General features: G+C 40.4%; 1 protein-coding gene across 2 annotated transcripts in view; it reads left to right on the top strand.

Moving 5' to 3' along the window:
- The window catches only part of LOC115084894 (factor VIII intron 22 protein-like), an 87,934-nt gene extending 87,187 nt beyond the window's left edge, over positions 1 to 747 (top strand). For both annotated transcript variants that reach the window (XM_029590287.1, XM_029590286.1), the window contains one exon: positions 423 to 747. In XM_029590287.1, the coding sequence (XP_029446147.1) occupies positions 423 to 504 (82 nt within the window). In that variant the 3' untranslated portion in view covers positions 505 to 747. The remainder of the gene's footprint in view (positions 1 to 422) is intronic.
- The last annotated feature ends 12,784 nt before the right edge of the window (positions 748 to 13,531 follow it).

Consider the following 13,531-nt stretch of genomic DNA (forward strand, 5'->3'; position numbering starts at 1 on the left):
ATTTGCAAATTGTATACAGAGGGGCAACCGAAAAGCGAAATTCTGTCTACTACCATCCCAGGCCAACCTTACACAAGCCTAGAAGTAGCAGGGGGGAGGGGGGGGAGGTAAGGAATGGGGGCTAACTTCGTGGAGGGGAATCATAAAACATGTGTGTAGTACATACAGGGGATATAAACATAATGTATACAGTTGAAATACTAAATTGTATACAAATACGTTATTTATTCCGGTTGTTTGCTACCATAATGTTGACTGATGTCCATTTGTTGGAGAAAAATTAGAATTAAGAATGAAAACTGCTGTACTTCTAGAATGACACTTAAAATGGAAATAATATGTGACACTTAAATTATGGTATTCTCACCTAGTGCTTGTTGATCACAGAATTGAGATTTTTTAACTTTTTTTTTTCTCCTTAGGCCACTTTTGACTGCTGAACAAAATCACTTGCTACACCTTGTGTTGCAGGAGATGATCATGCCATCTGGACAAGGCATTTGATTCCAAGAAGAGTTGGCTTCCCACCACTCTCTGTTGTGCAACCATTGGAGAAAGATGGTTGTAAAGTGTCTGTTGTGTAGGGATTTCGTGCTGCGACATCTCACACTTGTGCTGATGTTAATGACTGTCCTAATCTAGTGAATATTTCCACAAGTTCCCTCCTTTCCAGTTTATTTCAAAAGAAGGAAAAAATATCAGCTTTAGTGAAACATTTCACCAAATAAAGTAAAACTGAGAAAAATAGCCATTAAAATGTCAGCCTCTCAATCTTCCTTATTTATAAATTGCATATAGTGCATATTTGTAATTCATGATCACAACAGAAAAAAAATGCAGTGATATGAATCCATATGCATGTGTTTCCTAAATCTATTCCATTTTTGTATGTTTTATAGACACCTTAAGTGGGAGCAATTTGTCTTCCCTTATACAGTGAAATTTTGTGGCAAACAATTCATTATAAATGTTTCACTGTGCTCAGCTGTTCAAATGAAGTTTGAAACCTGGCTGTATAGTATAGACCAATTTGAAGTAATTGATTACATTTGTGGATTATTCCACTGAGGTTCTAGGATAAGAGTGGGTGTAGGGAGTTAGCCCGAAGAGTCAAACCATTCAGTTTGTAAAGTTGATTTTATAAAATGGGGCAACTGTCTATGTAAATTAATTTCCTAGGAATTTGGGGGGAAAGTGTTAAAAAATACAGTCCAAACCTTAGTTCATTGTTTCCCAACTATCTCCTAAAGGCACACATAGCCAGTCTGGTTTTCAGGATTTCCTCAGGATTTCCACAATGAATATGCATGAGATAGATTTGCATACAGTGGAGACCCACAATATGCAAATCTTGAAAACCCAACTGGCTAGGTGTGCCTCCAAGAGAGAGTTGGGAAACTGTCTTAGTAAAAGAAATTTGGAATATTCAGAAAATGAAATCAAGTATATTGCTCTGATAATACATCACTGTTATTATATTTGTTATGTTTTTCAGGAGTGGTTATTGCTTTCCATAAGAATCGAAAGATATATTTTAAAAATCCCCTTTGAACTAGATAGGAGAAAATTGCTATATAATGTAATTAATACAATAATAGGGAAGTATTTGTTAAATAAAATATAACTGTAAATAATATGAATGTGTATTTTTAACTATTTAATATGGGTTGACATGTTTATTGTGTATGGACTGGGACAATTTCATTCATATGAACCATCCTTTAAAAAAGTCCTCTTCAATCATAAAACATCCGTATACCTGATCCCAGCTTTATTTGAATGTGAAAATTCTGATTCCATCATTCTGATATCACATTGATTTAAAAAGGACTTTTGGAAAAAGAAAATGAATGGAAGGCAACAAGGTATGTGTAATGCAATGCTTATACAGCTTAGCAGTTAATTCATTTAGTTCCTCTTGAACTGTTTCTTTCCACTTGTTTCTTAGTTGCGGCCAGGCTGAAGACCAGAGGGCACACAGTGATATTCACAAACCCATTCATTTTAGAATATATTTCAGTTAAAATTATTTAATGAAACATTTTGTACAGTTATATAGTATTGATTCTTAGAAGTCTATCTGTGGTTGTTTAAATGAAGAACTTTTTTTTATAACAGTTGTTGCATCCACATATAGAGTTGGAATGTATTATAGCAAGTCAAGTGGGGTTGTTTTTCACTCTGAAAAACAAACTCAATGGTAAAAAGGAACTTCCAAAAAAACACAGTTTATAAGCTAGAGTCCACAATTCTGTTACTTTTAAATCACGTAACAGTATATGAAAGCTCAATCACAACAGGTACAGCACTTTATTTCTCTGTCATACAAAAATGGTTCCAGATTTCAATACAGAAACATAGGCCTAATGTGCAATTTCTTTGTATCTCAACCAAACCAGCCCAGACAACTAGGTTATTTCCCGCCCCCCCCCCCCTCGCCAGCAGATGGAGACAGAGAAAAACTTTCTAAGTTGCCTTCCTTGTCTCTCACTTAAAGGCTGTAACAGCAGAGCATTTAGCCAGTGTTTCTCTGTCTTAAGCAGATGAAGTTATTTATTTCTGGCTGAGTATCCAAAATACCCAGCACAGCAACTACCTTTGTAATAAGGAATTGCAACTTTTCCTTGCGGAACAGCCTCACCACTGGAAACAGAAATACTGGAAAACACCCTGCTTATCCAGCCTTTAAGTGAAAGCCGAGGCAGCTTAGAAAGTTTTTCTCTTTCTCCATCTCTTGGCAGGGTGGTACAACCATCTGGTCTGGACTGGTCTGTTAGGACTAAAGAAAAGGAACTATGACTTGTTTCATCGATAAACAGGCTTAATTAGTCATGATATGTGGGTGACATCATCTGGCTGCACTGAACAGACTCATCTTTTCTAGCTAATAAACTTTGAGCTCTACTGAGCATGTGCAGGAATTCTCATATGGGCATTGCTCATGAGCCTCTTCAGTCATTTATGTCTGAGCACAAGCACAGATATGTACTCTGTTTCTCCAGATATTTTTCTCAGATTTACAAACTTATGATTTTCTTCAGTATTTTCACTTTCTCAGTTGCCTTGCTGCCTTTGCAGCACGCACAACAGCACTTTTCAGTGCTACACAAATTTTTTAAAAAGTTTCTTCCTTCCTCTATTATGACTGGGGAAAAAAAAGAACATTGAACGGTTTCAAAAACTGCACTGCTGTAAGTTAATAGTCTCAGCAGAAAAAAATTATGTTATTGCTGTTTTATTTGGACAATGATCAGGCAACATGTTATACCTGTGGATGGATGTCCTCTCATACTTAGCGTTCCAGGGCTCATAAAATGTAGGAGCTGTGTAAGTCCCTCAGAGGTTACAGTCGTTCCTCTACCCACAGTACTACATTGTCTGCCACACCAGGAAAAAAGCTGGGCAGATAGCTCCTCAAAGCCTCCCCTGTCGGTGCACCAGGCCAAGGCCTCAGGGTCGAGTAGTGCTGATCACCCTGCTTTGAGAAAGAAGCTCCACTCCACTCTGTGGAGCCGACAGGACAATTGGTACCAAAAAAATATAAGTCTAAGTGTGGTGCATTGGTGCCATCGACACACGGCACATCAATGCCGATGAAACATACCTCCGTGCATGTCACACTGATGATGTATCGTGCTTCGGCACCATCATCTCTCAATGAACCATTGATACATGGCATATCAGCACCACTGATGTATAATTCATTGATTCATAGCTCATGGATATAAGGCATTAGTATCTCTTTGATGTAACAATACCTGATGCCATCAACACATACATCGTCAATACATTCTCATATGGCACTGTCCTCATTATGCATTTGAAGCAAAGCCACTCGAAAGTGGAGCAGCCTGCCTCCAAATCTTTAAAGCACTCCATTTCATCGAAGCACAAGTCACCACCATCAGCATTGACACTGATGCATGTTCATATGATCCAGCAAGCCCCGGAATGTGGACATCTTACTGGCATGCCCACAGAACTTTATGGTAGGTGACCCAGACCAGGGGCAGAAGGAGATCTTTTACCTCTACCCCCTCCCATTACCAGAACCTTTACCCTATCAAGGCTGTTGGTGGATGGATTATATCTGGAAACCCTAGTTCCAATTTCTTCTGTTGTACCACTTATCTTAAATGAACAGGAGCCCATTCTTGTCTCTATAGATGTCCCACCACCAACACCATGTCAGAGGACACAGTCACTGACCAGTTAGTGAATACAGTGAAGAATGTCTTTACTTCTCTGGCTAAGGAGACTCAAGGAATTTTACATCCTCTGTTCTCCAGTCTTGCTTCCATAATCCTACAGGAAAGCATTCCAGTCTCATCTATTAAGGTGACTGCGTCATCAGAACCACTCCTCAGAGGTTCTTCATCTCATTCTGTCACAGTGGAGTCTTGACATTCAGAGGTTGAAGATCAGGCTTTCTCCCCTCAGAAACAACTGGGAGAACCTGCTGATGGGGTCCAGGATTAGAGTTCCCACGCCATTAGGTTCTAAGGAAGGGACAACAGAAAAACCTTCTGACCTGCTTCGGGGTCCTCTGAGCATACTTCTCCCCCAGAAGACCTCACTTATTCAAAATTTATAGATAGTGGCAGATAAGGAGCAAGTCTCTCCACTATTAGGTGAAGTCAGTCTTAGTCCCGGGGCACCAACTGTTCCTGCCCCACCCAAGAGTACTGCCAATACCAATGAACCAGGCTCACCCAATATACGGAAGTCGTTTTTTGCAGTGAGCCCAAATTAGGAGGTTCAGGGTATGAGGTCAGTACAATTAAGTGAGCTTGGAGAAGCCTATTTTACATCTCAAGCGGGGGAGCAAACGGTCGGTGAAAGTCTGTTGGAAACTGACGGAAGATCAAAAGATTTTGGAGAGAAGGTTCCCTCCCCTGCCTCAGGGAACATTGCCAGACAAGAACTTGAAGAGATTTTGACTTTATCCTCAACCCCAATTGCTAGACCTGTAAACCCTAAACAAGTGTCTTTAGAAATGTGGCAAGCTATAACAGCTTTGCAAAATAATATTGCCAATTTAAATCTACCATATAAATGGGCTTGGACCGACATGCCGCAAATGCGCAGTAGAGAGCACGTCGGTCAGAGGGGAGCCCAGTGGACGGCTGTCTTGGCAGCGGCGGCAGCACAGAAGGTTTCCGGGAGGTCTCTCTCTCGCTCGGGGAGAAGCAGCGGCGGCGGCACAGATACAGAAATGGGAGGTCGCCGGGAGTCTCTCTCTCGTGCGCGCCTCATCACCGAGCGTCGGGAGGGCCAGCAATGAGCCCGGTGGAGAGGCGCGAGAGAGAGAGACCCCTGGAGACCTCCCCTTTCTGTGTCTGTGCCGCTGCCGCCGCTTCTCCCTGCACGAGAGAGAGAGACCCCCCTCCCCCCCTGGAGACCTCCCATGGAGCAGCGGTGACGGTTAAGTGTCAGGCGAGCCAGAGAGAAGAAGAGGGGGATGGAGGAGGGCTGAGGGAGAGGGAAGGGGTTGAGGAGGTGGGAGGGGAAGGAAAGGGAAGATGAGAAGGGATGGAAGGAAGAGGATGTGAGTAAGTGGGAAGGGTAAAGTGGAGTAGAGAAAAAGAGGGCGTGGAGGAGGGCTGAGGGAGAGGGAAGGGGTTGTGGAGGAGGTGGGAGGGAAAGGAAGAGGATGTGAGTAAGTAGAGAGGGTAAAGTTGAGTACAGAAAAAGGGAGTGGAGGAGGGCTGAGGGAGAGGGAAGGGGTTGAGGGTGGGAGGGGAAGGAAAGGGAAGATGAGAAGGGATGAAAGGAAGAGGATGTGAGTAAGTGGGAAGGGTAAAGGGAGTAGAGAAAAAGATGGAGTGGAGGAGGGCTGAGAGAGAGGAAAAGGGGAAGGGAAGGTGAGCGGGGAAGGAAAAGGGAAGAGGATATGACTGAACAAGTGGGAAGGGTAAGAAGTTCTGGAGCAGAGAAAAAAGAGTGGAGGAGGAGGACTGGGAGAGGGAAGGGGTTGTGGAGGTGGTGGGAGGGGAAGGAAGAGGATGTGAGTGGGGAGGGTAAAGTTGTGGAGTACAGAAAAAGGGAGAGGAGGAGAGCTGAGGGAGAGGGGAGAAGGGGAAGGAAAAGGGAAGAGGATATGACTGAACAAGTGAGAAGGGTAAGAAGATCTGGAGAAGAGAAAAAAGTGGAGGAGGAGGAGGGCTGGGAGAGGGAAGGGGTTGTGGAGGAGTTGGGAGGGGATGGAAGCAAAAGGAAAGTTGTGGAGAACAGAGAGGCTCTAACCGTGCCGGTCTGAACGATGGAATCTCGCCCGTTTTAATGGGCTTAACGGCTAGTGTAAATATAAAAGAAATGCAGAATGTGTTGCTCAATATAAATCCCTTGGTTACCAACAATAGTGCAACATTGGTAAAAGTAGAGGAAGAGTTAAATGTAATTAAAAATGTACAGGCCAATATTATAAAGGGGGAAAACATAGTGGCTAGGAAAGTGGAAACTTTAGAAAATTCTGTTCGCTATTTAAATCTTAGAATAGTTAACTTTCCTAGATGTAAGTTAATATCACCCAGAGAACAAGTGAAAAACTATTTTATGGAAATTCTATCTTTAACATCAGAAAATTTACCCTCGATAATTAATGCCTATTTTATAGGGGAGAGTAACCAAGGTATGAATATAGATTGAGAACTTCAGGAAACAACCCTGAATGTTACAGAATTAATAGAGACTTCCTTTAGTGCCCAGGTAGAGCATAGGGGTACTCTTTTGGTAAAAGTTTCTCTATCCTCTGATAGAGATAAAGTTCTTAAACTGTTTATGTTAAATAGAACCTCTCTCAATCTGGGCCAAAAGATCTGGATTTATCCTGATATAGCTAAGGAAACTTAATCTAGGAGAAAAAAGTTCATAACATTGGCAAATCTTGCTAAGACGTTTGGAATTCGAATTATTATAAGGTTTCCATGTAAATGCATAATGTGGGTGAAGGATAAAAAGTATATTTATTATGAACCGGAATGTTTAGAAAAGTTCTTAGAAGAGCAGAGAGCCCAAGGAGAAGGGGGTAGGGCTTCTAGCCAAGAATAATGTTGGAATTATAAGATGATTCTGAGACACTTCTGTAATTTAAGGTTTAAGGATTTATTCCCTTTGTTATTTGAACTTGCTTATTCATAGGCTCCCAACACTTGTTTAGTATTTATTTATTTAAAGGCTTTTCTTTGCCGACATTCGTAAGGCACATCATACCGGCTTACATTGAACTGAAAGGAAGAAAGTACAATAAACAAATCATATCGTAAACAAAGTGAGGAGAAACTATGTACATAATATGAGGCAATATATAACAGGTCTTGAAAGCAAAAGAAAAGGTAGAAAGGAAGAAAAGAACTTTGTACATTCTGGAAGAAGGTGATTAATTACTAGAGTATTGTCTATTTTGTAAGACTACAGTGATGTATGTATGGTAACCTTTCTTCCTCAAAAATAATTTTCATGGTATGAATATTATATATACATTTTTTATTTACTTTGTAAATTAAAACCATAAATTTAAAAAAAAATAAAATTTATAGATAAAACTCAGAATAAACATGTGAAAGGACAAAGATCCACAAGCAGAAGCCTTTAATCTTCTTCAGATTCTGTATACTCCCTCAGAACCAGCAGCTCTTTCAGTTCACAAAATTCTCAATCAGCTGCAAATGAGATTGTGGGGAACTCCTATCCACCTGTGTTATCATAGCATAAAAATTAGATCTGAAGTATAAAGTGCAAAAGTCACCTGGTTCAACTGCCTTATCATTTTATTGTCATAGAATCCACACTGAGAAAGTCAAAGAAAACACAGATTTATTCAAATTCACCTCCAGGATAAGATCCCAAATTCCTTGACAATTTTGGAAAGAAAGTATTCCAAAGCTTGATGCTGACTACTCGTATTGCTGTCCATCAATTTTATATGGTACAGTATCTACATGAATGTCTGCAAACACTTAAATCTTTCTTGTAACCTATGGAAGGTAGAAATTATTATCCTCAATTTCTTCTGGACACTGAAGAAGGTATTCATCATCTCCTTCATTCTGTTTATGAATCATTTGATACCATCTTGTATATTTTGTCTACCTCCATTAGAACTCAATGCATGACCTGGTTATGAGCCAGCAGCATTCGTGACAATGTTCACAGAAATTGGTGGATGTGCTTTGTCTGGGAGACCACCTGTTGCTTAATTTAAAGAACAAAATGTGGCATTCTAATTCCTCTCTATGGGTCCTGAGCAGCCCTCCACATCAAGATACTCCTACATCTATAAAAGGCTGTATTTCCAGATTCGCCCTTGCCACCCTTTTCAAAGGTACAAGCTCCCGCCTCTGCCGAACCAGCATCAACAGCAATTTCTGCCAAGGCTTCATCAATGTTAGCACAGTCAACATAAGGCAACACAACAGACTGGCAAAAGCCTAGACCTAGTTTTTGATCCCTCTGAATCTCCAGCAGTCATACTTTCCAGTTAGAGAATGAATCCAGTTCTTCCTGGAGGAGTGGCAACAAATAATGAAGGACCTCTGGGTTCTCAAGATTGTGTAGTTTGGATACTGATTGTGTTTCTTCCAGGTATTGCCCCTTCCTCATTGTTCAACCCTCAGACCATATCCATCTCTTATAGCACAACTTTGCTTGAAATCTTTTCTTCAGCAATGGGCGGTAGAGCCAGTCCTGATGTCTCAGAATGGACAAGGATTCTACTCCTGGTACTTTCTCATCCCCAAAAAGATGGGGAGGGTTGAGAACCATCCTGCATTTGAAAAAACTGAGCAAACATCTAGTCCTAGAGAAATTCAAAATGAATTCCCTCAGCACAATTCTTCCATACATCCAGAGAGGGGAATATATATGTACCCTGGATCTGAAAGATGCCTATTCCCACATACCCATCCATCCCACCTGCTGGCATTACCTTTACTTCAAGGTGGACTTTTCCCACTATCAATACTGAATTCTTCCCTTTGGCCTGTCAGTACCTCTGAGAGTTTTCACCAAGTGCCTTGCTGTAGTAGCTGCTCACCTACAGCATCAAGGTGCCCAAGTTTTTCCATATTTAGACAAATGGCTAGTGACCACCAGCTCCCGAGAGGAAGTATTGCTGTCACTACAAAAAATAGTTCATCTGCTACAGAAATTAGGGATCTTAGTGAATTTCGAGAAGTCGAACCTCATTCCAGCACAGAAAAAAAAAAGTTTATCAGAGCATGGATAGACCCTCTACATAAGAGAGCTTCCCTGTTTATGGAGCACCAGGAGATCATTCTCAAATTGCTGAACTTGCAACAATCAACAGCCAAAGCGATTCTCATAGTTTTAGGTCATAAGGCAGTGGCCAGCCATGTGGTTCCACTTACTTGCCTTCAACTTTGACAGCTACAATTGGGCCTGTGCTGTCAGTAGGATCATCTTGCTTACCCCATGTCCATCATTGTGCATGTCTCCCAAGGATATGAAGCAGGACTTACAAGGGTGATTGAACTCCCACCTCTGTCAGGGAGCTGTACTTCATTCTGTGCCTCATCAGATATCGGCAGACACCTCAAGAGATGAGGCACCCACACAAAATCTCTCCAGTCCCAAGTAATATGGTCCTCCAAAGAAAGCCTCTTCCAGATAAATCTACTGTAATTGAGAGCAGCCAGATAAGCTCTAACAGCCTTCACGCATCTTCTCCAAAGAAAGAGAATCTTTATTTATTTATTTTATTTATTTAGTTATTTTATATAGCATCGTTCCAAGTAAAGATCACAACAGTTTACAAAAGTAACATTTGTCCTTTAGGTCATTACATTATGGTGTAACACATATTGGTCTAACTCAATTTAGTAAGATACATTTTGGAATTACATATACTTTGGTACATTGGAAGAACTCAATAGGGTCATATGATTCAAGGGTGATGTTTTTATATGTCTCAACTGAGGAAGGGGTCAAAAGGTTAGTAGGACAGGGAATCTGTTTAGTAATTTACATGGTTGTTGGGAAGTTGTCATGAGCTACATTGTTCTCTCCTTGGTATTGTTTTTTGTTCTTATTTTTGTTCTTGTTATTAAATCTGCGTTCAGATTGAGTTTGTTAAGCTATAAGTTCTTGTTGACACAGCATACTGATAGTATTTGTTAGATTATAGGCTTTTTTAAAAAGCTAGGTTTTTAGTTCACGTTCGAATGTTTTTCCTTCTGGGATCATCAATTGGATTGTCTCTGGTAGTGAGTTTCACAGTTTAGGGCCAGCTATAGAGAACACGTGATCTCTTATCTGAGACAGATGTGTGCTCTGGATCGTAGGTACAGTTAATCGTCCTTTGTTTTGGGACCTTAGGGTTCGTTGTAGAGTGTAAAGTTGAAGTGTCACACCTATTAGTCCTAGGTTGTTGTTATATATGATTTTAGAGATTAAAGTTAAAACTTTGTAATATATTCAGTACTGTATTGGTAGCCAATGCAGTGCTATAAGTGAGGGTATGATGTGATCAAATTTCCTGATTCCAATTGTCTTGCCATGGAATTTTGTAGTAGTTATAGTTTTTTTTAATAGGCTAGTTGGGAGTCCTAGAAGTAGGGAGTTGCAGTAATCAAATATTTGAAAAAATTAGCAATTGTAGAACTGTATGGAAATCTTCTGTGGTTAGTAATGGTTTCAGTCTATGTAGGATGTGCAGTTTTGCATATCCTGTAGTGATTAATTTGTTTGTGTCTTTTCATAGTAACATTTTCAGTGATCTAGATTCCTTTGTCCTGGACTTGATCTGAGAGTGTGATATCAAAATTATCTAGGTATAGTGATCGAGGTTTCACAATGGAGGAGATTCTCCTTAACCAAATGAGTTCTTTTTTTTTTAATTTAGTGTTAGTTTTAGATTAGAGCGTTCTAGTTGTATTGCCCTCATGTATTTTGAGAGTGTTGATGCTATCTTTTCAAATGAGGAGTCGAATGGAATGTAGAACTGAATATCGTCCGCATATAAGAAGAAGGTGATTCCTAAATCTGTTAGAAATTTACACAGAGGAAGCATGTAGATATTGAATAGGGTAGTTGAGAGTGCTGAGCCCTGGGGGACACCTGTATTGATGGGGAAGGTATCAGATACATTGTTTCCCAGTTTTACTTGGAATGTCCTGTTAGATAGGAATGACTCTGCTGTCTATTCCAATTTTTCTCAGCTGGTGGCATAGAAGGGTATGACCCACAGTGTTGAAGGCTGCTGTTAAATCTGTTAGCACCAGAATATAGGATACATTATCATTAAATCCGCGTAGTATAGGGTCCATTAATGATATGAGTAAAGTCTCAGTTGAGCAATTTTTTTCTGAAACCAAATTGGTTAGAATGTAGGGTGTCGTGGTCTTCTAGGTGGTTTTCCAGCTGTTGTAGCACTGCTTTTTCAAGTATTTTTGAGAGGAAAGGTAGGTTGGATATTGGACGATAGTTGTCACAATCATCAGTTCTTCCGGTTTTGTTTTTAAGGATTGGTTTTATCACTGCTTGTTCTGCCTCATTTGGGATCAGTCCTTCTGAGAGCAAAAGATTGATAATTGTTGCTATTGTTGGGGTGATTGCTTTGTTTACCAGTTTCAAAGAATTTGCTGGGATTGGATCATATGGACGTGTTGCAGGCTTAATTTTATAAATTATTTGACTGATTTCAAGTTAGTTACTCTGTCAGATGTGGTCCAGTTGGCTTGTTCATGCATATTATCTGGTTCTTTTGTTTGTGAGCTGTTGGTGATTTGTTTTTTTTAATCTATTGATTTTATCTAATAGTGAGGTTGTATAATCATTGAAGGCATTCTTTGAGAAGTTGAGGCTGCTGTTCAAGATGGAGGAAGATGGGTCTTTGATAAAGTTTTTTACAACTTCGAAGAGTAGTTTAGAGTTGAATGAGATGCTGTATCTGTTTTGCATAGTATTCTTTTTTTGCTTTATTTATTAATGTGCAGTATTCTACTAGGAGGGATCTGTATTTTACTAGACAGTCTGTGGTTGGGCATTGCCGCCATTGTTTCTCATGTTTTCTCAGTGTTAGTTTAATGCATCTTAGCTCTTCATTGTACCATGGTTTCTTCTGTTTAGTGGCATTTTGTTCTTTTTGCAATATTTTTGTCTGGATTGGGCTACGATTGTCAGCTATTTCATTGACAATTTTATCCCAGGAGTCAATGCTGAAGAGGCATTTGCCCGATTAAATTTGGTTAGTTTGTTTTTAATTACTTCTGCTAGTATGTCTGAGTCTGTCTTTTTTTCTGAAGTCAAAAGGTTGATTCAGATTTGTATTTTTTTTTTCTGTTTGATTGAGGAAGGTTATTTTTGCTTTGATTAGTTGGTGATTGGAACAAGGCAGTATAGTGTGGGAGGTGTTGATGAGACAATTGTTTGTTTTTTTTGCAAATATTAGATTAAGGATGTGGCCTGCTTTATGCATGGAATTGGTAACAAATTGTGACCATCCTATTGCTTCCATTGTTTCTAGGAATATTTCACAAGCTGAAGTTTTTGGTGTTTTATCTACATGTAGGTTAAAATCTCCTACTATTAGGGTGGAGTCGGGAGATGGAAACGCTTTTGTAAAAATTTTGATTAGTGGTGAGCAGTCCTTTTGGAGTAATCCAGGAGGGCATTAGTAGTAATTGTGTTTATTTTAATATTGCTACTTCATAGGGCGGGTTAATCTCTATTTTGTAGGGTTTCAGTTTGTTCCTTTTTATTCCTCCTTTGCGTTTAAGTCTTGGGAAGTGAGAGATGTCATAGTTGGGATGTGTAATTTGATTTATTAGTATATTGTCTTTATCATTCAACCAGGTTTCAGTAATGCAGAAGATGGAAGGATTTAATTCCTCTAGTAGATCGTTTATCAGTTTGATTTTTTTTTTGACAGAGTTTGAACATTTAATAAAAGCAGTGTAAACGTTAGGCAGGAGGATAAAGTGAGAGTGTTATATGTTGTCAGTAAGTCCATCTTAGCTTTCTTTCTATGGTTGTTGCTTGGGCTTCCATTTATACCTTGTCCTAGTACGGACTTGATATAGTGTTGTAGCTCCATTGTTGTAGTTGTGTGGATTGAGGCTCTTTTAATTATTACCACTTAGGGCCCCACGCCGGGCACACAAAGGGGCAAGTTTCTTTGTTGTACTCCTTCGTGCGCGCTCCTTTGGCATTGATGCAGAGAGTTTGTGCTCGGGAGGAGGGCAGACTATGAGAGGTCGGTAGACAGGGAGCCACCTCGGCACCTGCAGGTCCCTCCTCCCCTTCAGGTCCGTTCTCTCCTTTGCCAGTCTGGAGGGGGAAGAGCATTCTCAGCATGCTCCCACCATGGTCCTCGGTGGGTTCTGGTTGTGGCCTACCTGGCCATGCTGTTCTTCCTGCAGAGTCGCTGCAGAGCATTTGTGCTCGGGAGGAGGGCAGGCGATGTGTGGTCGGTAGGCAGGGAGTCGCCTCGGCACCGGCAGGTCCATCCTCCCCTTCAAGTCCCTCTTCTTCGCCTGTCTTGGGGGGGGGGGGGGTGTATTCCCAGTGTGCT

The sequence above is a fragment of the Rhinatrema bivittatum genome, chromosome 2, assembly GCF_901001135.1.
Source record: "Rhinatrema bivittatum chromosome 2, aRhiBiv1.1, whole genome shotgun sequence".
Lineage (NCBI taxonomy): Eukaryota > Metazoa > Chordata > Amphibia > Gymnophiona > Rhinatrematidae > Rhinatrema > Rhinatrema bivittatum.